A 24222-nucleotide genomic window follows, 5' to 3' on the forward strand; every position below is an offset into this window, starting at 1 on the left:
CTGGAAAAAAAGGAATTATCATACCGTTGTTTAAGGAAGTAGAAGGAATTGCACCAATTATAGAAGCATCACTCTTTTGTCACATTGCCTTAACATAATGGAGAAGATTATAGAACAGAGACTGAGAGAAATAATGGAAGATCAATTTGAAGAGGAACAACATGGATTTAGAAGAAATAGAGGAACCACAGACCTAATTTCTTCATTCAGGCAGCTAATGGAAACATTTTGGGAAAAGGGGAAGGACTAGAAGATAGTGTTTTTGGATTTGGAAAAAGTATATGACAAAGTGGAGTGAGGAAAAGTATGGGAATGTTAAGAAAAACATAACATTCCAGAAGCATTAATTTAAAAAGTTCAGATGTTGTATGATGGTTGTGAAAGTAGTGTGTATGTAGGGGATGGAAGATCTCAGTGGTTTAAAACAAGAAGAGGTGTCCAACAAGGGAGTTCTCCTTCTGTATTGTTTTTCATTTCACTCATGGATGCTGTTATAAAGGAACCCAAAGAAATAGATAAGGAGGATTTTAATGCATTTGTTTTTGCAATGATGTTGCCATTTGGGGAGAAACTGAGAGAGATTTTCAGAAGAGACTGGATTTTTGGAACACCAAATTTAAAGAATATAAGTTAACTGTGAGCAAGAGCAAAACGGTGGCAATGAAAGTTAGTAGGACAAATACACCTTGTAAACTCACCCTCGAGGGAGAGAAGATTGAATACCTTTAAATATCTCGAGACTACAATGTCAAATGATGGAAGTGCCAAGAACGAAGTATTGAACAGGGTGCAAAAAGGATTCAACTTCTTCCATCAGGCACAGAACATAGTATGAGACAAGGGAGTTCATCAGAGGGCTAAACAGACCCTGTTTAAGACTTATCGCCCATCATGATGTTTAGCCTGGAGAGTTGCATCATTCATAAAAGAGTAAGCCAACTGCAAGCTGTTCAAATGAAGTTCCTTAGATAGCTGTACAGAAAACAAGAAAGGACAGAATTAGGAATGATCAGATACAAAGAGACCTGCAGGTCAACCTGACCACGGAAGAAGGGCTGAGTGTTGCAAGGCTGAAGTGGCTAGGATACATTAAGTGGATGCAGGAGACTCAAACACTAAGGAAGTATCTTGAAAAAATTGTTCCGGGACGAAGACCAATTGGACGCCATTGAAAAAGGTGGTTAGATCAGAAGAGAAGACCTAGAAACATTGGAATGCCCTAGAGAGAGAAAAAAAGCATACCAGGACTGTCATAAATGGAGGCACACCGTTCTTAAACATCCTACCTGGCTCGGTTGAAGGAATTCATGATGACAGAGATGGCTTTGCATACTTTGGATCAGCCACTATTTTATACTGTGGATTTAATCAAGATTCTCATTGACAATTCTGCAACTCCCTCATGTAAGGCAAAGAACATGGGTTTTCAAAGTGATATTTAAGAACTGAAGGTAGAGATTTGATATATTTATGATTCACTGCTCTGGACTATCTTGTTTATCTTCCAAGCCATTTAGTTTCTTGTGGAAAATATTTCCCTTGATTGATTCCCCATGACATTCTTTAGTTCATGGATTCAGCAAGGAGTCTTAATTTATTGCATTGCATCCTGTGTAAGCTGTTATTCACTACTTGTGCATACCTGCATGTGGAAACAATTGTTGTACCTGATTTATTTGAGTGCTGTTTGCTTGCATTGTATGTATGTTGGTGTATAGTCCATGTGGTGTCATTATCATGCTTGGGAAACATTAACTCATTAATTGGACTCTTCTGTAACATACGGCACTGACTGACTTCCTTATTATAGAAGAAATGTAACATAGGTAAATAGTACTGTATAGAAACAATTACCACTACTAGTACTTAATCATATTATTGCAATTTTGATGTTTTATACTTTATTTATGTCAGAGCAAAGCCTAATGACTATTTATTCTATTGAAATGCAAGCAGTATTTAAAAATAAATAATCGAAATTGCATTCAGGACAAGAAGTAGGTGGAAGGGTGTAATTTAACAATGTTGTGAGATGGACAGAAGACACTGGTATGATGATAAACGGGATGAAAAGTCAGGTTGTATGTTTCATAAATAGGAAAAGTCCTATTAGCTTTAATTACTGCATTGATGGGATTAAAGTTCTTTATGTTAATATAAGGAAAGATCTTCATTGGACTAATCACATAAACAGGATTGTAAAAGGTTACAGATATCTTCACATGGTTATGAGGGTTTTTGTTGTATGGTTGTGAAGGAGAGGGCATGCAAGTCTCTGGTAAGACCCCAATTAGAGTATTGTTCCAGTGTATGGGACCCTCACCAGGATTACTTGATTTGAGAAGAGAAAATCCAAAGAAAAGCAGCTCGATTTGTTCTGGATGATTTCCAACAAAAGTGTAGCGTTACAAAAATGTTGCAAACTTTGAGCTGGGAAGACTGGGGGATAAAGGAGACAAGCTGCTTGACTAAGCGGTATGTTCCGAGCTGTCAGTGAAGAGATGGCATGGAATGACATTAGGAGACTAATTTGTGTGGTGTTTTTTGAGTAGGAAAGATTATATGAAAATAAAGTTGAAATTCAAGAGGGTAAATTGAGGCAAATATTTGTTTATAGGAAGAGGAGTCAGAGATTGGAGTAATTTACCAAGTGAGATTTTTCAATAAATTTCCAAATTCTGTGCAATTATTTATGAAAAGAGTAGGTAAACAACAGATAGGTTATCTCCCACCTGGGCAGCTGTCCTAATGCAGATCACTGGTGATTGATTGATTGATTGATTGATTGATTGATTGGATTGACTGATTGATTAAACAGGTAAGGGTACCGTTCAGAACATGGATGAAGAAGAATAATCGTTTAAATTTTATGACCCTTCATCATGTTTATCATGTTTGTGTTCTCAATTTCTCTCTTAACTGGTATATCTTTCCTCTCCCTCCCTCTTCTATTTTTTAAAAATACTTTTTTCCTATTTGAATTATTAGGATTGAAATTTAACAGTAATATATTAGGAATTTTTAAAAACTTTCTATTATTTTACTAACACAAGTATTTGTTGGTGTCTTATTAAAAATACTGACCAGTAAAGGGCGTGTCAGTTGACTGGGAAGCTGGTAGTCAGCGACACTTGAACTGTATTGAACTTATTCTTTTGCCTTGACCAGTACAGGATAATTTTTGTTAACATTTTAATATTTCTAGAAGCAGTCTCTCTTGCTGCTGATTGGTCTCATTTTTAATGTTTTATTTAATTCACAAGGTCTAACATTCATTCAAAATTCATAGTTTTAAAACTGTATAATATATTGCCATGTTGCCTCATAAAGCTGGACTTTGCATCTGTGGTAAATTTTTCATCTTTCATAGTGCTGTCAAACAAAATAGCAATTGGATTCCTGCCAAAGATTTTTTCCCCAGACAAACATTTCCAGCCATTCTTTCATATTATCCTGTCAAGATATCATATTAGGATTGTGTATGAACCACTTCCTGGTTTTGGAATTTTATATGTTGCATATTGCTGCTCAAATTAACTTATCAGAACATATGTTGTAGAACATTTCATCTTTTCATTCTTTTATTATTGATTTTGCAATGAAGGCTTAAACATTTTGGCAAAGAAATGAACCATTACTAAATATTTCTTCAGCCTATATCAAGTGAAGTAAATTATCTTCTATATTCTGCCACTTTGGCCTAGAAGCTAGCATTGTAGTTACACTCTGGCTTGAGGCAAGTTTAGCTTCTAGCAGTACCGTGAATGTAAAACTACTTCAAGGGTTTTGAATGAAATCCAGTAATAGTTTTTTTTTTTTTTAACCAATCCTGACCTCAATTTGTTGCACATACATATACCGGCACAAGCATCATAGTCACACAGATTGTCAAAAAATCTTCTCATTCTTTTGATGCATGGGACTGTCAGAAGCCCTATTTGAAACACAAGTATCAACCGGTGCTTGTTACTTCAGCTGCCATTAGGAATGTATTTCATGAAAAATTTCTACTGCTTATTCAGGTGTAACCCCTTCTATTAGCATTGTCTTCTTTCATTTACATACATACATACATTATCATTATAGACTGTTATGCCTTTCAGCGTTCAGTCTGCAAGCCTCTGAGAATTCACTAAACGTCGCCACAATCCTCGATTTGCAACTGGTGTTGTGGCTTCATTTAGTTCTATACCTCTTACCTTTAAATCGTTAGAAACAGAGTCTAACCATCGTCGTCTTGGTCTCCCTCTACTTCTCTTACCCTCCATAACAGAGTCCATTATTCTCCTAGGTAACCTATCCTCCTCCATTCGCCTCACATGACCCCACCACCGAAGCCGGTTTATGCGTACAGCTTCATCCATTGAGTTCATTCCTAAATTAGCCTTTATCTCCTCATTCCGAGTACCCTCCTGCCATTGTTCCCACCTGTTTGTACCAACAATCATTCTTGCTACTTTCATGCCTGTTACTTCTAACTTATGAATAAGATATCCTGAGTCCACCCAGCTTTCGCTCCCGTAAAGCAAAGTTGGTCTGGAAACAGACCGATGTAAAGATAGTTTCGTCTGGGAGCTGACTTCCTTCTTACAGAATACTGCTGATCGCAACTGCGAGCTCACTGCATTAGCTTTACTACACCTTGATTCAATCTCACTATATTACCATCCTGGGAGAACACACAACCTAAATACTTGAAATTATCGACCTGTTCTAGCTTTGTATCACCAATCTGACATTCAATTCTGTTGAATTTCTTACCTACTGACATCAATTTAGTCTTCGAGAGGCTAATTTTCATACCATACTCATTGCACCTATTTTCAAGTTCCAAGATATTAGATTGCAGGTTTTCGGCACAGTCTGCCATTAAGACCAAGTCGTCAGCATAGGCCAAACTGCTTACTACATTTCCACCTAACTGAATCCCTCCCTGCCATTTTATACCTTTCAGCAGATGATCCATGTAAACTACGAACAGCAAAGGTGAAAGATTACAACCTTGTCCAACTCCTGTAAGTACCCTGAACCAAGAACTCATTCTACCATCAATTCTCACTGAAGCCCAGTTGTCAACATAAATGCCTTTGATTTTAATAATCTACCTTTAATTCCATAGTCCTCCAGTATTTAACATGGCTTTTTTTATACATCACTTTTTGTCATTGATCTGAAAAGGTTTGATGGTTATCATCAGGTCACATATGATACTTTCCTTACTCCATTGTTTGAGATATTAATTTGGTATGTCAGAGGGACACTGTGGGTTTGAAACGTGTCCACTCCCCTCAGGTGATGGCCTGTTATCCCCTTCTCCTGGAACCCAGCGTCGTCGTATGGAGCCCCTTCGACTTCTCCAGGGGATGACCACAGAAGAGAGTCCCTTGATCCAGCCCTCGGAGGTGGTGGTATCTCAGCGACCTGTGCTTACAGCTGAGCCTGTCCTAACACCTATAGGTAGGAGGGAACAAATGCATGTGTACAACAATGAGAAATTAATAATGGGATGCAAGTAAGAGCACTACAGCATCACATAAAAACTAACATTATGTTCAAATAAAACGTAATTTCTAAAGCCTACTGTTTTAATATCTAAGATTAGCTTCATTGATTTTCTGGTACAGTGTTGTGCCCAAGTTATTAATTTCAAATACATTAAAAAACAGAATAATCTCTGAGCAAGGTAGAACAAGAATAAATACATGTAGCCATTATATATTTTACCATGTCAATATATTTGTTTTACAATAAAGGGATAAATTGGATTAGAGTTCGTCTTCCTCTGTAAATAAAACATAACTGTACGATTGTTTGATATGCTGGTATATGATCCACTTGGCTGCTCTGAGTCAGAGTTAGATGAAGCAGATCGAACATTCTGTTAAATTCAGTTAATGTAAATGGAAACAGCTAATCCTAAGTAAATACTGAAAATATGTTCATTGATGTGTTAGAATAAATTAATTACAAGGAACTAACCATGTTAACCTAAGTTGTGTGTACAGGTGATGTCCAGTCCAACTCCTTGTTTGGTTGAGTTGTGGGTTGATGTGATGTTTGTTTATTTAATATCCCCTTTAATGGTGCTCTCACTTGCTACCTGTTTTGTCCTTCCAGTTCAGCTGTTATTGTTTGCATTTACTCGTTTCTTAGTAACCATTGACGTGCATGCGTTACGATGTTTAATACTGTTGGTGTAGATTGTATTATGGCAAAACTTGGAGCTAATTTGTTACAACTTTGGTGTGTGGGAATAAAATAAAATACCATATTTATGCATAACACTATTCAGATTATCATTATGCATAAACTTAAAATTAGTTCTTTAACTCTTCTGAAATTAATAGAAGTCTTCCTGCATTGATAATCTTAACAATATATATTACAGATATTTTGTACTCTGCACTTGGTCTCAGGAATGCAAAATTTGTTACCTCCCTTCTATTTACATCATGATTTTGGTTACAGTATGCATATACTGTACATTTACAGAATGAAACTATAACTTCCCTATAGGCAGGCTATTGTTATATCCCAACCCATTAGAAGCTGGACAAGGGAAATGGCTGATGATACATTTGTGGAAGTTAATCTGTTGCATGAATTTTCACATTCAGTTGGTGTGAAATAGCATGTTCCACAATTATGAGGCATACTCAGAAAGTTAATGTCATTTGATTCTTTCAAAGATGAGATACTGTAGGAACAAATTTCAGACATTGCTTGTGATTGATGGATTTTCAGATGTGTTGAAATATGTTGAGCAAATGTAAATATAGTAATTAAAAATTTCTTGGTTTTATGTGACTTAGTACAAATGTGCAAAGTGATTATCTGATTGTTTTCTTAAAGATAATACTTGCTTTCATAGTATGCCTAGTCTTTAAATAGGAGAGTTTATAGTGTATTTGAACTGATTAGGAATTTTACATATTATCTCTTTTCTAATGGTACTACTTGATTCAAATGGCTTTGTTTTCCCCAATAAAATGTTAATCAGAATTTGTTTTGTTTTGTTTTGTGGTATTGCAGAGAAACTCAGACGTAAGGATGAAGTGATTCGGCTTGCATTGGCTGAGAAGCAACAGTTGGTTGCAGATATTCTTCATGTTCCACGGGAAGAGTTTGAGACTATAGCTGACTTAGCAGGAGAACCATCAGTTCATAAAGAAAGTTCTGAATTGGTCCTAGCAGCTGTTAACCAAGGTAACATTTCACTCTTATTCTCTCTCGAGAATTTTTTATAAATATGATTGTCTCTTATACTATTGTTATTAATGGTGATTTTACATTTAGGATGGAAATACCACAAAAAGACCAAGAATAATGATAACAGCTTACAAAAGAATTGAGGGTTTTATGATTTTTTTACTACACAAGGATGTAAAATTGTTGCCTAAATTACTGTTAACATTTTGGTTTTCTGTTCTGGGTGGGTGATTAATTATATAATTATTATTTAACTTGTAGTTTGGAATAGTTTAGTGCACAATTACATGAATAATATTTGCATAATAAAATTTTATTTAAACTACAAGTTTAAGGAAGTGAAACTTCACTTAACCTCTCAGTGTGGGATGACTTTCAGTATCTGGCTACCCTGTGCTGCGGGAGGTGTGTAGTAGCATGCATGCATGCTACGAGTGCAGGCTCTTAGTTAATCAGGCGTAAATGTCAAGCGGTTCATTGAATTTTATCAAAATGGTCAGTATGTTATTAGTGCATAAACACACAAACAGCATAATTTACTGGAATCATCTAAGGTCAATGAAGTGAAGGAATCTTCTGAGCTTTCAAATGGACCTGAAATATGGCTGAACCAAATATAGAAGTAGCTAGTACCTGAATTTTTTGAGAAATGAGATCTCAGTACAGGTTTCTGCACTATGCTCATTAACATACACAATGCAAAACTACATAGATTTCCTCCACAGTAACTGGTACACATTCATTTACCCTTGATCGGAACGGAAATACCATACCGTGTGACCGCATGCGATGTTGAGCATAAATATCTGCCCATACTACTATCATTTTTACGAACTCGACAGTAGAAAACAACTGAATTTTTCACACAGGACATAAGCAGTTCTTTGCAGCATTCTGAGATGCATAATTTGCCGTAAACATTTACCTTTGTCCTCTGTAATTATCCATGTCTTCTCACAAAAACCCACCATCAATAACATTACGGCCAATATTTTTCCATGTATCAAAAGCAACATCAATTTCACGATCACTAGTTTCAATCTCAAATTCTATATCCTAGCCCTTGCTTAACAAAACTAAGCTTTCCGTATAATCATTCAGTAAAACATCGTTGATTTTCGAATTCTTGATCACAAGAAAACGTTTAGCTGCCATGATGTCAACAACAGAACTTTTTGGTTTTTTCAAACACAATATATCGTACGTAATCGATAAATACTCTATAGATATACGCATCAAATGAAAGATCGGCGCTTCGTCTATAGATATATCTTATTACATTTGTAATAGTTCAAGAAATATTTGCTAGATAGAAGCACAGATCAGAAACTGCTACGTTTATGCAATGTATGTCACTCCGCGACAGAGCGATGGGGAGTCTGCGTGCAGTGTGCGGCATTCCACATTGAGTGGTTAATGTTTCAGTAGGATTGTAACGCAATTTTAATTTGTTGTACAACCTTATTTTAACATTCATATGTTTCTATATCATGACTTGTCAAGTTTACATAATTTTTGGCTTAAGATTATACATGGGAAGATAGAAACTAATCCCAATTTAATGTAGCCTTTATAATAATAAAGTATTGAGTAGGTTGAACCATTTTAGCTTTTTGCTTTCCAATTTGTAAGTTGTTTCATAATCATCATCAATTAACAGAGTTCGAATGAGTTGGCCAGGAGATGGTGGGTTTGAATCCCACCATCGGCAGCCCGGAGCATGGATTTCCAGGGTTTACCATTTTCACAATAGGCAAATGCCGGGGCTGTACCTTAAGTTAAGTTCACAGCAGCTACCTTCCAAATCTTAGCCTTTTCCTATCCTTGCAACACCGAAAACCTTTGATGTATGTATTAGTACGACATTAAACCACTAGCAAGAAAAGGTTTACAGTTCCAGTTTCCTGGGTACTGGTTGTAAGTCTCTTCCACTTTCGTCAATTCATAAATGTTCTGTTCTTCATGACATCATCCATTGTCCATCCCCTAGCTGCAATGTCAATCTTGACCATATCTAACCAGCAGGTTTCCAATCTGACATTTTTCTTCTATTCCTCTTTCCAAGTGTGCATGGGCTGTTCTCATAGGCTTCATCCTAGTCACGTGTGTGAATGAAAATAGTCTAGACCTATCTGATCTCTATAGTAGATATATCTAAGTGTGAGCTCCATGCTTCACTTTCTCATTTATTAACTTGTCTTCTGGAAAGGACTTCAGAAACTTTATCTCTGATGTCTGCAGTCTTGATGGGTCTTCTCTTCTTGAGGGTGCATGTTTCAATACCTTAGATCAAGATTGGTATTAAGTAGTTGTTCAACATTGCAAATTTTGCTTTCTTTGGAATCAAAGAAGGGTTTTCACTTGTTGGTAGAAGAGGCAACTAGTTTGCACCTTTTAGGGGATCTCTCTTGTAACTGAGTTGTCTCTGGCAACCATAGTTCCAAGGTGGGTGAAACGATCCACACTCTCCAACTGGTGTTCTTTTCTTTTGATGCTTGCTTGTCAGCTGTTTTGATTCACCAACCTCACCACCGTCTTAGTTTAGCTGGAACTGGGTGAGTTGGCCATGCAGTTAGGGGCGCGCGGCTGTGAGCTTGCACCCAGGAGAGAGTGGGTTCGAATCCCACTGTTGGCAGCCCTGAAGATGGTTTTCTGTGGTTTCCCATTTTCACACCAGGTAAATGCTGGGGCTGTACCTTAATTAAGGCCACGGCCACTTCCTTCCAACTCCTAGGCCTTTCCTATCCCATCGTCGCCATAAGACCTATCTGTGTCGGTGCGACGTAAAGCCACTAGCAAAAAAAGTTTAGCTGAAACTTGGCCTTCCACTTGTCAATTTTTGTTTGTTGTACCTCATCTTATGATTTTGTCCTCAAATCATGACGCTCAGAAACGGCAAATGCATTGAGTTTACCTGACATTTCCTAAATGTTGTTCATTATATCATTCATAAGTGTGATAAACAGCAGTGAGGACAGTGCAATACCGTGCTGGATGCCACTCTTGGTCATACGCCGTGATGAGTGCTGCTTTCCAACTCGCACACAGCCTTATACAACATCTGAACTTCCCTTAAAAAACAAATACTACTTTTTTAAATTCAACTTGTTTTACTTCACATGGATACAGACAGGTCTTGCAGCGACGATGGGATAGGTTAGGGCTAGGACTGGGTAGGAAGTGACTCTGGTCTTAATTAACATACATCCCCAGAATTTGTCCGATGTGAAAAATGGGAAACCATCGAAAACTGACGGTGGGAGTCAAACTTTCATAACATCAATGTGACCATCCTCAGAATAAAAAATTAACAAGTATAGGCTTTCTAAAATGTACTTGTGTAATAAATGATTATGTAACTTTAAGATTGTTCTTGTGCCTTAGTTAACCAGTTGACGACAGTTGTAAATGACGCCTTGCGTGTTTCTGAGGAAGAGGCTGTGAGTGCTGCATCAGAGGGAGTCACTAGGAGAGTGGAAAGGTTACCCAGTATACCAGCACATCAGCTACAGGGAATTGCATCAGCTCTTAATTCTCACCTTACACAGCTTCTAGTAAGTATTAAAATTTTAACAGTAGTTTACTAGTTTGTTACTGCAGTTATCCCTCATTATAACACCATTGTTTGGTCAGAGCATTTGTTGGTGCAATAAAGAGGGTGGCATTAAAATGAATTCACTATTTTAAAACAGCATTTTGAATGGCTTAAGCATCTACGTAGTGATATACCATACAAGGATTTTCTAGTATTATTCAAGATTTAATTGTATGTCTGTATTTTCGCATTAGAGCAATTCCATGACAGATGTTACATACTCCAATACTTCCTTTGCTCAGGGGTGATGACCTAGACATTAGGTCCCTTTAAACAAGCATCATCATCACCACCACCACCACCACTTCCTTTGATCATGGTTGTCCCCCACAACAATGAAAAATGGTTTGTAATGTTCTGCTGACTAACAGGATACTGACTGTTCTTTATAAGGCATTTCTCACTTTTCTTTTACAGATAAAATCGTTTGTTTATTTATTAATCATAGATTTTATTTATTTTTATTTAGCGTATGGCCCATACAATCAAGTTGAGTACAGAAATAAATTATATACATATTTACATACAAGAAAACAATGAACAAGAAAAGACTCCTTACAATTGAATGTCAAGATCATTGATCCACTGTATTACTTCTGGAGTTGCCATCAGAAAATCCACTTCGCTGCCTGTGTGTGCCCGCGTTTCACACACTCTGACAAAATGGTGTATGGTTTGTCGTGCAGCTCCGCAGTCACACGCGGTTGTCGGCAACTTGTTCCGTTTAAACAACATGTCTCTGCATCTGCCATGGCCTGTTCTTATTCTGTTCAGAGCAGACCACCGAGCTTGATAGCTGCAGTCGCTTAAGTGCGGCCAGTATCCAGTATCCGGGAGATAGTAGGTTCGAACCCCACTGTCGGCAGCCCTGAAGATGGTTTTCCGTGGTTTCCCATTTTCACACCAGGCAAATGCTGGCGCTATATCTTAATTAAGGCCACGGCCGCTTCCTTCCCATTCCTAGCCCTTTCCTATATCATCATCGCCATAAGACCCATCTGTGTCTTTGCGACGTAAAACAACTGTCAAAAAAAAAATGTCAGAGCAGACCATGTTTTACCTGGTAGCTGGAATCCATTTGGTGCATCTCCGTTGCTGCTTCCCACAGTCTTTTCCACTCTGTAGTTCGGTTGTATCCTCTACATAACGCCTTAGACATGGTTGCTAAAGTTGGATGGTGTGAACATATTCTATTTCGTTTTATAGTTCGTAGATCTTCATGTACAGAGATTGGGGTTCCTTAAGATTTTATTAAATTCCTTGATGAGAGCAGTGGATCTGCGTAAATCAGATGGCATTATTCCAGATAAAAACGGGAGCCAATGAGTTGGCGTAAATCGAATTGTGCCAGTTAATTAATTGATCCCTGGGTGGTGCTAAGCAAGCAACAATATATTTGGCAGCCAGTCTACCACTGCAATCTCCTGGCAATTACATACAATGACATATTAATCATAGAGATTTGTGCGCACAGAACAGACAGGACTGAAGTTTAAAACAGGTCAGGATTTCAACATTCGTGCTACCTCTATGCACTTAAAGATGTGGATGCTAGTCCACTTACTCTGAAGGACTTTAATTTTGTCCATTAGTAAGCAATTTCATGACTTTTTTCCACTATCATGTGACAAATATTTGTTACCGTTCACTGTGCCACTCGGTACAGAATAAATTTCAAACTTCAGACTGGAGTGCGAAATACACTCGCAAACGGGTCCATTGGGTTATTCAGCAATCTTGCTGCTAACAAGTAAGCAAAATGGAATATTCCTGAAGCTAATGGCTTGCTCCTCAAAGGTGCAACTTTCCCCGACCTGCCTCGTGTGGTGAGGGCTCTTACCTGTGTTGGAAATCACATTAGTTTCACAAGTGATGACAACAAACATTTTCAGGGCTAGAAAAAATGTGATTGTATTAAGCAGTAATAGCGAAAATTCATGACTCAATAAGTGAGGTATTTTTATGTAGATTTAATATGATAGGAATCAGGACTTTGAATATACAACATGCTAAGTGATAAAATGTGTTAATGAGGAAGTTTCCCTGTAATTGTAGAATGCTGGGATGTTCCCTAGGTCAGCAGGTAACTAAAGACCAAAAATAAGCTTATGACACAATTTGTGCACATTACTTTTTAATGAATATTCACAACAGTCATACCACTCATAGAAAAACTATTCACATTTCCTACAAGGCAAGGAAGTTTTAATTAAGTTTCAGAGCGTGATTATAATGGCCAGGAAAGTCTTCTGAGATATTACACTATTTTTCTTCAGGTGATTTTAATGATGGTTCATACAATTAATCTGTGTTTTGCATATAGTCTAACTTTCACAGTTGCAATCTGATATACAGTATATGTAAAATACTAAATAACACTATAAATATATCCTTACAAGGGCTTAAATGTCATTTACAAATACTTCTTGAAATCTTTCCAGTGACTGTATTAGTTAGAATAAACTTACCTTTGAAATTGCCTATGGCTTACAACTGTCTCTTTCTTAATTCAGAAAACTGTTAAGAGCCAGGATGAAGAGCGTGACTGCCTACGCCGGGAATTGCAGAGGCTACGAGAACAAGTTCATGCCATGCACGAGAGTAGGCGGCGTAGTCAAATGGAAGCTCCTCCTAGTCCGAGGCCAGCACGTGTTCCAGGCAGCGAGGATGATTCTGGTAAAATCTCTTTGTGTGTCAGCATCTCCAGTTTAAATTCATCTGGTCTCTTACTGTCTCGTAATATAAAGATCTTATTCCTCCTCTTTGTCATCTCCAGTTTCCAAGGTGTCGTACAAAAGCACTGTAGAATCAGTGGATTGCTCTTTTCTCATTAAGCCAGCTTTTTGGGCAGTTGCCTTCCAGACCCTCCAAATTTTCACTTAGTATTTCCTTCTCTCTCTTTCTTTCTCGTTCTCTCTTCTCCCACCTTTATTGCTTAATACAATTACTAAGATAGAAAAGAGGATGAAAGAAAACCAGTAATTTATAAGTCAAAGACAGTAGCATGTATATTGTAGAATGAGATGTCAAAGTGATATTTTTTTCTCCTGGTTTTCCAAAAGATTTCCAGTGCCAACCTTCGTGGCACAATTGGTTAGCCTCCATCCTTCTGTTTCTCAGAGAGTGGCCTTGATCCCAGCTTAGGTCAATGGACTTTGTTGAGGGTATTTAAGTGCAGCATATCGTCTGGAACATTAAACAACTTCGAATTAAAGTTCCATAAGCGTGACATCTCATAAAATCTGTAACAGTTGAAAGGATGCTACAGAAAAATTTCTAATACTTATTAATTCTTCTAACAACCAAATCCTTATTTCTTGTGATCATATGCCTGGTGTGTGTGTGTGTGTGTGTGTGTGTGTGTGTGTGTGTGTGTGTGTGTGTGTGTGTGTGTGTGTGTGTGTGTGTGTGTGTGTGTGTGTGTGTGTGTGTGTGTGTGTGTGTGTGTGTGTGTGTGTGTGTGTGTGTGTGTGTGTGTGTGTGTGTGTGTTTTTTTTTGTGTGTGTCTCTCTCTCTCTCTCTCTCTCTCATTGCCTCAGATATTCATTCTTCACACTACTTTCTCAGTTTAATAATTCCTTTTATTCTGCCTAAGATGACTTCAGGAAAAAGTATGGTATTGTTATCAAGGAGGCTGTCACTACCTAATGAAATGTCTGGCTAATCCAAATATGATATTTAACAGTCATATTTTAGTTTGGTGATCATAACATTTTTGAATTCATTGTAAAATATTTAATGATTATGGGGTTCAGGTATTAGTACATATGTACCATATATAATAATAGTTATCATTGTCTTCATCATCCATTCCCTGCTCTAAATTGTCTCTGGATAGGCAAGTGTACTAATGCCCTCTACTTCATTCTGTCCTTCTAACATTCCTCTTTGAAGACACTGTAAATATTGATTCCTCAGTCCTTAATGCACTCCCTCACTGTATCCTTCCGTCTAGTTCTGGTCGGCCTCTAGTCCTCTTCCCTGTCATCCTTTCCTTATATGCCATTTTTGGCATTCTTTCTTATGGTATTCTCATCATGTACCTAACAAACCACTTCAGCTTCTCAGAATCAGTCCTTTCCCTGCAATCTTCCAAGACCAACTCTGTCTTCTCACTTCATTGCATACCCTCTCTCTAGTTTTTCCTGTGATGCTTCTCAGATACCTCATTTCAGCTGCTTGGATCCTACTCTTCTCGTGGTAAATGTCCAAGAATGTGTCAGAATAAGAATTAAATAAGTCTTGTAGAGAACCCCGTTGCATTTCATCAGCACATTCTTGTCCCACACAACTTGTCTCATACTCCTTGTTAAATTCATTTATCTCTTAGCCCAATTTTCCATTTTTTCACATTGTATTTGCTAAATATTTAAAACTTTTGACTATTTCCATTTTGTTCATTCCTCATCCTCATGTCATCTTTTCCCTTCTATTTCTCCTTGTCACTGCCATTGTTATACTTTCAGCTATGCTTACCTTCTTTCCATTTAGGAAAGCCTCTCCATTGTCTTCTGTCTTTTCACCATCTCTCTGTCATCACTTTGGTCCATACCTCCCATGTTTTCTTTACCTGCTCTTCCCGTCCTTTCTGCCATCTGTTTGGTTCTTCTTCTTTGTGCCCTGCCTTCCACTCCCATCTCGTGCATCTTCCTGGATATCCTTTCCTTCGCCATTCTCTTGACATCTCTCTACCACCTAAGCCTTGATTCCTCTACACAGGGTGCACACAAATGATTTGAGCAGTTTCAAAAAATTCCTGTTTGTTTATTATTTGTTGTAACATTACAAAATTATATAATCAGACAGAAAATCTCACAAAGTTTTGTTATGAGCCTACAAGTGCTTGATATGTGCTCCATGAGTGACTCTACACACATCAACTCTATAGTCAAGTTCGTCCCATACCCGGCGTAGCATGTCGCTGTCAATTTGACTAAAGGCATTGATGATGCGGGCCCGCAGTTCTGTTAGATCAGCCGGTAATGGTTGCGTAAAAACTACATTTTTCACATAAATCCATACGAAGAAGTCGGAAGGGGTGAGGCGAGGAGAGCGTGGAGTCTATGACATGAGGGCTTTTCATTCCCGATACGGCCGATCCATCTTTCTGGAAGTCTGCTGTTTCAGAAAGTCACAAACATCAACATGGAAATGAGGTGGAGCACCATCCTGTTGGTAGATGAAGTTCATGCTATCAGTCTCCAACTGTGGCATGAGCCAATTCTCCAACATATCCAGGAAGATGTGCCCTGTAATTTATTTATTTATTTGTGTCTTTATTAACTGGCAAAGTTAGGGCTCTTGGCCCTCTCTTACATTTAACCGTAACCTTTAAACTTTAAATTTCGAGATGGCACAGAAAACATTGAGCTTGGAAGAGTCATGAACATACTGCACACAGGTACAGGATTTTCAGTACCCCAAATTCGTACATTGTGCCTGTTAACTTTACCATTCAGAAAAAATTCTACCTCATCATTGAAGACCAGGTTGTCGCAAAATTCATCATCTTCCATACACTCCTGAAAACTTGCACAAAACTCAAAACAGTTCACTTTGTCAGCTGACGACAATGCTTGGAGTAGATGCAAACAGTAAGGGCGCAACTGCAGTCTTTTTCCTTACGACTTTCCAAATTGTCGCACGAGGCATGTTCATTTCCCTGCTCGCTCGACGAGTTGACTTTTGCGGGCTATGTTCAAAACTGCGTTGCACATGCTCAACCATTTCTTCAGGCATACTAGGCCGGCCTGTTAATGTTCCCATGCACAGACATCCCGTGGTTGTGAACTGTTGATACCATCGGCGAATGGAGTTGGCACTGGGTGAATCTTTCCGATACTTTGTTCTAAAGTTTCGTTGCACGGTTGTCACAGATTGACTGGAATGAAATTCCAGAACACCATACGCTTTTTCACTGGTAGTCGCCATATTTGCAACTGTTGGAGTCGGTCCTTATGTAGAGGACGCATCATGTCTGCTGGATGTTGCAACTGTTGTGCTCTCGCAGGTGTTGGGGAAAGAACAATGTATGGAGGGCTATTCAAACAAAACTTTGAGAAATACTTGCCTTACAACATCAAACGCCATCACCATATCTCTAATAATATGGCTAGAAATAATAGACAAAACTGCTCAAATCATTTGTGCACACCTTGTACTATGCTGCAATTGTTCCATTTGCACTTGTTTCTTATTTTATCCATTTTATTACTCCTATTTTACTTTTCAAAAATTTTATCTCACTAGCCTGGATCCTGCTTTTCTTTCTTCCTCTTTTGCTGTTTTGAGGGACATCTTTCCTCCACCGTGGTTTGTGTTGGCTGAGGATAGGTCTTGGAAGATCTACGCACTCTTATATCCAGTGTGTTCATGTCGTATCACATTCACCATTGACCACATCCTTGCAGAGTGAGCCGATCTCTCTGACCTAAGACAAAACATCGGCTTACAGGAAACACTTGAACGGTAGCGTGCAAATTAATCTGAATTGCAGTAATTAGTTCAGTGTCTCCGGGAAAGGTTGTATACATTTTCAGTATTGTGTCATGCTATTGTACTGCAAATTGATATTAGATACCACCCCATGGAAAAATTACAAAATTGTGTCATTAGCCGAGCATACCTCCATGACTCAGATTGCTTCACAACGTGCTGTTGGTTTGGCTACGGTAAATTCAATTTTGAAGCAATACTGAGAAACCACATACTTTCTGTCACTGAAGGAAGGAAACTGTGGTCAAAAATGCTATTCTGCACCAAAAAAAGACTATTTACTTATTAGGAATAGTAAGATAAGCCCCAGGCTCTCAGGTGTTGACTTAAATCAACATTTAAGTCAGAGTTGGTGAAATGTTCATGTTACAATAGTTCACTGCAGACTGTTGTTGGCAGGAAGCAGAACACACAGATCAGCAAAGAAGCAGCTTCTGGCAGATGCTATGCTCAGAAAAGTGATTGATATGGGCTAAACTACATAAAGACTGGTTTGTGGAAGGGGGGGAAAAATCGTACAGTACAAGTCCGCTATACCGAGTACGGCATATAACGAGAACTCCGTTATAGCGATAACTTTTTTCTGTCCCTTCAAAATTCCTATATTAAACTGTGTATCATTCTTCGGTTACAGCGAGAACCCTATCACTGGCGCATCTGTTATTACGAGCGATTAAGCACGCACGATTTTTTCCGTTACCAATATTTATACACCCCAGCGATGATATTGCATGCGGTAGATTACCTTTGGCATCGTTTCCTCGCTATGTGCACTAGCGATTTATCTCGTCTACATTCGAAGGCGATGTCGGAGTCGATTAGTAATACCCGCCGACAGCTGTTCCGTAAAGAAAATTTGAAATGAAAGAGAAAATATTTTCGTAATAAATGTGTAAATAACGTGTCCGATAACGGTTGTTAACTTGTTAAAAATTAATGCTGACTTAACTACCGCTTAATTTTGAGGCTAAATACTGCAATTAAGTAAGAATGGGATAAACCTCGAGATATGGCAGAGTACATCACTGATTTCAGAGGATATTTCATATCTTCTCGCGTCTAGTTACGGCTATTTACATGTAAATTTTTCACTTTGAGGTTATTTCTCTACATGCGTTTCAAATATGTTTTCATGATAGGCTACATATACGGTTAGGTTAGGTGACGCTGTTTGAAGAAGAAAGCTGAGGTGTTTGCCACAGAAATCTCTGGAGTGATACCATATTTTTCCAAATCCAAGACTTTTTTTCTCAGAATCTCATGCGAAAACTCAAGGGTTGTTGCATTCGCGGCCTAACAGTAAGTTAATTGATATCGCTGGCAACTACCGCGGTAACCACGCAGGTTCTTTTCATGCACGCACATAACTCGTTGACAATAAACGACCGCCTCATTACTACACATCGCTAGCTGCGACAACCGGTTGTGCAGTACCTGTGTGTTTCTCAAATCTGCAGAATGGCATCAAAACATGCAACCCTTCAAATTCTTAGAAAAGCCATGGCTAGTCAGTGGCAGAGTCATAATGCGTCTATTGTACTTGACGCTTAGTGAAATTAAGGTTTATAGAGAGCAGGAATATTTTCGTGATGGATAGTCGTATTGTAAAAATACGTGGAAAAGGTATTGCCGGCAAATTTTCAACGGGTTCTAGTCAATATTATGATGCCAATTTTAAGTTGATGTTTATTAAACACTTGAAAATGTAAAATAATTGTGCAGCCGCAAGAAAACGCGGCATAGACCTAACTAAAGCCAGTATTTGGTGTTAGCGTGAAGACAAAGAGCTAAAAAAATGCGTACTGTACAAAAAATGCATTCAGTGCTCCGCAACAAGGACGCTTTAAAGAAGTCGAAGATGAAATTGTGAGGTATGTGCACGAAAAACGCAAGGGCCATACCGTGGCGCAATAAACTCGTTCGTTGACTTTCAACGTTCGCGATTAGGTCTATACATCGCTAGCTGCTGAATTTGGCCGAACCCGGCAAGCGAGACGTGCGTGTAGCGGTAGCCGGTTATATCTCGTGCTGTGTAAAAGTAACAGTTTTATAGACAGCAAGGATAATTTCCTGATGGATCGTTGTATTGTAGAGATGCATGGAATAGGTATTGCTGGAAAATTTTCAACGAGTTCTTTTCGGTATTATGATGCCAATGTTAAGTTAATGGTCCTTAAACCTGCGAAAATAAAGAATAATTGTGTGGCCACAAAAAAAAAAAAAAAAAAAAAAAAAAAAGAAATACGGCGTGACGAAAGTCAATGTCCGGCATCTAAAAATAGTCAAAAATGCGTAGGCCTAATGTACAACAAGGCATTCATATGATTTTACAAACTTCTTTTTGAGCCTGATTTAAATTTTTTGAAGGGAAAAGTGGGGTTCATCTTGGATTTGGAGAAATATGGCAGAATGAAATTAAACATGCACTTTCACGTAGTATTGGATTACGAAAAATAACAAACAAGTAAGCCGTTGTGTGGATATCATCTGCGGAAACACAAGTTTTGAACAAAATGATTGCTGTTTCATACCGATTTTAATGTGCATGAAGGGTTTTCTGGCTTTTCTACAAAAATCGGATATAACGGACTTCTACTCTATTTTCAGATGAAAGCCATTTCAGAGTTAGTGGTCAGCGTGTTGCGTATGTGCGTAAATAAACATCAGAGAAAATGTCCCCGGGCCATATTTAACAAGTACCTAAACATCCCCCAAAAGCAGTGTTTTGGGGATATTTTACCTACAAGGGATCAGGACCTTTAGTCCGACCAGTACATAGAAATCCTCCAAAGGAGGGAAGTGCCAGAGTTACAAAAACTCTCTCCAGATAACGAAACAAGATTTTGTACCATGCCACACATCCAAAAAGGTAAACAAATTCTGTGAAGACAAAAGCATTGAAGTTTTCTCTAGGCCCAGCAACTCACTCGATATTAACCCTGCGGGCCATTTGTAAGAAGAAAATGGTGTAACTGGATAGATAAATGTAAGTTATCAAGGTGTGGTTTCACAATGAAGATAACAAGAATATTTTCGAAAAATGTTTGAAATCCATGCCAGAACGTATTGATACCTTTTCAAAGAGTAAAGGTGGTCACGTGTAGTATAAAGTTGTGACTTTCTCTAATGGCAAAACTGATTTTCACTAAAAAATAAAATAATTATTCCTTTAAATGGAATGTTTTATATTTCTACCTTTCATTACTTACAGATATAAACACATGTTAATATCAGTTCATTAGCTGAAGGAGGTCTCGCTCACTGAAACTTGTACTAACATATGTATTTATATCTGTAAGTGCTGAATGGTAGAAATATAAAACATTCCATTTAAAGGCATAATTATTTTATTAGTTAAAGTCAGTATGGAACAAACGTGATATTCGTCAATTGATTTTCAGTAGGTTTTACTACTTTTGCTTTTAGAACACTGTTCCATATCTTATTCGGATTAATTTACACGCTGCTCTACCAGTACTAGCCAATGATAAAAATACTGCTGATCTTGTCATTTCCTTTATGGGTGAGAGTGGATTATCCAAGCACATCTAAATTTCAAGTGTTCTGTTATTCAGGAAACTTACGTTCCCTTATGTGTTTGTGTCCATTTTGGCATTTTAAAATATTTTTTGTTTAATTTTTACTTTGTTTTCAAATTCATTTATTGAATATATAATTTTATTTTCCTATTTATTCAGAGAGGATGTTGTGTAGTTGTACTTCCCCTTAATAAAACAAAATCTCAGTTATTTTCTTATCGTTTCTTCCATTTTCCTGTATTAAGCTTCTTTGTTACTTGAAGCTTTCCACCTTTCTTAGTTGTAAGCACTACCTCACTCTTCTTTACACTAAATTTCATGCCATATCCTTGTACTATTTCATCCCTTGCATGCAACTGCTCCTGAATTTCCTCCTTTCTAACTTCCACATCTTCATATCATCTGCAGACACCATCCTTTTCCCACCAAATTCGTCCACCACTACTGTCAGTATATCATCCATTACTGCAATGAAATATAGTAGTGAGAGTGCACTTCCTTGTTTCAAATCATTCTTCTGTCCTACCCAGTCTGTAGATGGGTAGTTTTTTTTTTTTCATATTCATAATACTGTTCGCTGTCTTAATGCAAAGATGAGATCTTCTGTGGACCTTCCTGGTCCGAAACCATACTGTTCCTTTCTCACCTCCTCCTACTTTCTTGAATCCGTCTCTCCAGAATCTTTTCAAAGTTCTTCCCACAGTGACACATTGGAGTGACTCGCCGATAGTGTTTTACACTCCTTTCTACTTCCTTTCGGGTGGCCTGTCTGTCGTGGTGTGGGATGGTGATGATGATGATGATAACGGAGTAGAGTGGGTGAAATTCGCTGTCGACACATAGCCTACTTCTGTCGAATAACACCAAAGGGTCTGTTCAAGGCTTAACATGTCCATTTGTTGGGCAAATTACCATCATCAGGGATGGCTCTTTCTTTTTCAACCAAGAATTTTCCAAGCAACAGCTCATACCTTTTACAGAAATCCAGGAAATTCTCGCCATCATTTTGACTCCCCCACACTCTATTCCAATGCATAATTTTGTACCCTCGCCTTTCTTTGCAAACGCATGAATTCATCACTGTCATGTTCTTTCCTTGTAGTTGCTTCTTCATTTCTTCTTCTTGTGAAGTGCAGCCTGTGTATTAGGTATACACTTACACTATCTCTCTCCACTATCCTCACTTCATTCCTCCTTCCTTCCTCATTTCTAATCCAGTATAATTTAAAACCCCTTCTCACTTCTCTCCTGTCTTCATATTTATATCTTGTTTCTGCCAATTCCAGCAATTCTAGTTTCCTTCTTTCCATCACATCTATTATCTCCTTCACCTTCCTGGTTGGTGTTTCTATGTTTAGTGTCCTAATCCACTGTATTGGAATACTTAATTTATTTTGTCTACTCTGGGTGTTATTTCTTCTATCATTCCCTTCATTAGCTTCAGCGTCCAAGGCTTTGTTTCCTTTTAAAAGCAACTTCTTTTTTAAACCTCTTCCTCTGACTTGCTAGGCCTATTACAGTAGAGACTTTTTCTTTCGGGGTGAAATTCCCAAGTCTTTAATAGTCCCATACTTCATCTACACGGCAGCAAGCACATTTTATACCTACTGCGTTGAGCAGGAAGCCTTGAAAAGCACATAATCTTGGGAAACGTGCCTGGAAAGAGGGAGTGTGGGCGAGCACCTATACGCTGGACAGATGGCATAAAACATGCAACAAAGACATTGTTCATACAATCTACCCATATAGCAGAAGACCGTGGAGGATGGAAACAGGTACAGAGAAATATCTTCAGAGATCATGATCCTCAGGATTGAGGGACCGATGTAGACAGACAGCTAGGTGTTTAATAAGGCTGCTCCTCTAGAGTACACCTTTTGCAGCTGCTTCACTGAAGAACAGATGCTGCTAGGTGGAGGTAGTTATAGGCAAGCTGGCTGAGGGTGTTATGGAGAGGTAAATGAAATGGCGTATGGCCTTAATGCCGGGAGTGTCCAAGGACATGTTCGGCTTGCCAGGTGCAGGTCTTTTGATTTGACGCCCGTAGGCGACCGGCGCGTCGTGTTGAGGATGAAATGAAGACAACACATACACCCAGCCCACGTGCCAGTGAAATTAACCAATGATGGTTAAAATTCCCGAGCCTGCCAGGAATTGAACCCGGGACCCCTGTGACCAAAGGCCAGCATGCTAACCACTTAGCCATGGAGCTGAACTATAGAGAGGTGTTACTCTATTACTCACCATTTGTCCTGGCTTGTGACAGGTAGGGTCTGCCTACCTGAACATTGGGGTCAGGTTGGAAGGATTGCTGATCTTTCCAAAATTCTCAATTTCCTGATTCCACAACTTAAATTGCAGCTGGACTTCCTTATCGCCCCATATAGTGATGCAATTTGCATATAGCATATGTATGTGATATTAAGGAGCCATCGACAGTGAAGAACAATTATGTGTATATATATATATAGTTTTAAGGTATGATCCTACTGTGATGTAGTAATTGACCTAAATAAAATAAAAATGGGAACACTATTTTAAAACACAGCAAGAAAGAGTTTTTTACAACTAGACTTCTTAACCCTTTTACGTATTGAATATCCAACTACTGTTGCTGTTCCACACAATTTCCTCAGCTTTGCTTTGCCTTTCTGAAAATTACAAACTGTTTTTACTCCTATTCCATAATACGCTGCATGCTTAGCAGCCGATTCTCTCTTCTCAAATTTTTCTGTAACTTCCAGAATTTTGTTTCATTGTTCAAACATATTTCTTATGGGATATTTTTTTTTTTGCCATAAGATAAAACTACATCTTAATTAACACTGAACACTGAGCTTGCATTCAGTTTTCACAGAGATTCAAGACTGAAAACAATTGATACAGATCTCGGTTATCTTGCTGCACAAGGTTTATTGCTGTCATAAAAAATACATGTTTCAGAATTATTCTTACAGCAACCTAGTTCAAAAGTGTGTGTGTGTGTGTGTGTGGGGGGGGGGGGGAATAATGTACATTACAGAATGTTTTTAAAATCATTTTTATAGATTGCACAAATAACCTGCAAACCACACACAAAAATAATCTGAAGTTTAGTGCATGTTGTCCTGGATGAAGCTGTTGAGAAGGCCAAGCCTTAATAATTCTTTTAAACTTGAAAATAGAATTAACTGGCTATAGAATGTGGATTTTTAATAATATTTGTGTTAAAGCTGACTTGAAAGGTTATATTTTACTCTGTTGAATTTCTCTTTCAACTCACAACCTCAGTATGTACTGTGAAACCTCATTAGTGTGTTCCTCATTAACACTTTTTCCTGCTTAGCACATTGTAAATTCGAAGTCTCAATTCCCATATACAAAAACTTGCTTATGTCGTGAATT

At 38.1% G+C, this 24222-nt stretch overlaps 1 protein-coding gene across 9 annotated transcripts in view; it reads left to right on the forward strand.

Annotated features, from left to right (window-relative positions):
- The window catches only part of RhoGEF2 (Rho guanine nucleotide exchange factor 2), a 1252673-nt gene that overhangs the window by 1204448 nt on the left and 24003 nt on the right, over nt 1-24222 (forward strand). For 8 of the 9 annotated variants that reach the window (XM_067136515.2, XM_067136508.2, XM_067136511.2 and 5 more), the window contains 4 exons: nt 5293-5457; nt 7033-7206; nt 10594-10763; nt 13318-13480. In XM_067136515.2, coding sequence (XP_066992616.2) covers nt 5293-5457; nt 7033-7206; nt 10594-10763; nt 13318-13480 — 672 coding nt within the window. The remainder of the gene's footprint in view (nt 1-5292; nt 5458-7032; nt 7207-10593; nt 10764-13317; nt 13481-24222) is intronic. The other variant, XM_067136513.2, reaches the window with a different exon arrangement.

Source organism: Anabrus simplex, chromosome 1 (genome assembly GCF_040414725.1).
Source record: "Anabrus simplex isolate iqAnaSimp1 chromosome 1, ASM4041472v1, whole genome shotgun sequence".
NCBI lineage: Eukaryota > Metazoa > Arthropoda > Insecta > Orthoptera > Tettigoniidae > Anabrus > Anabrus simplex.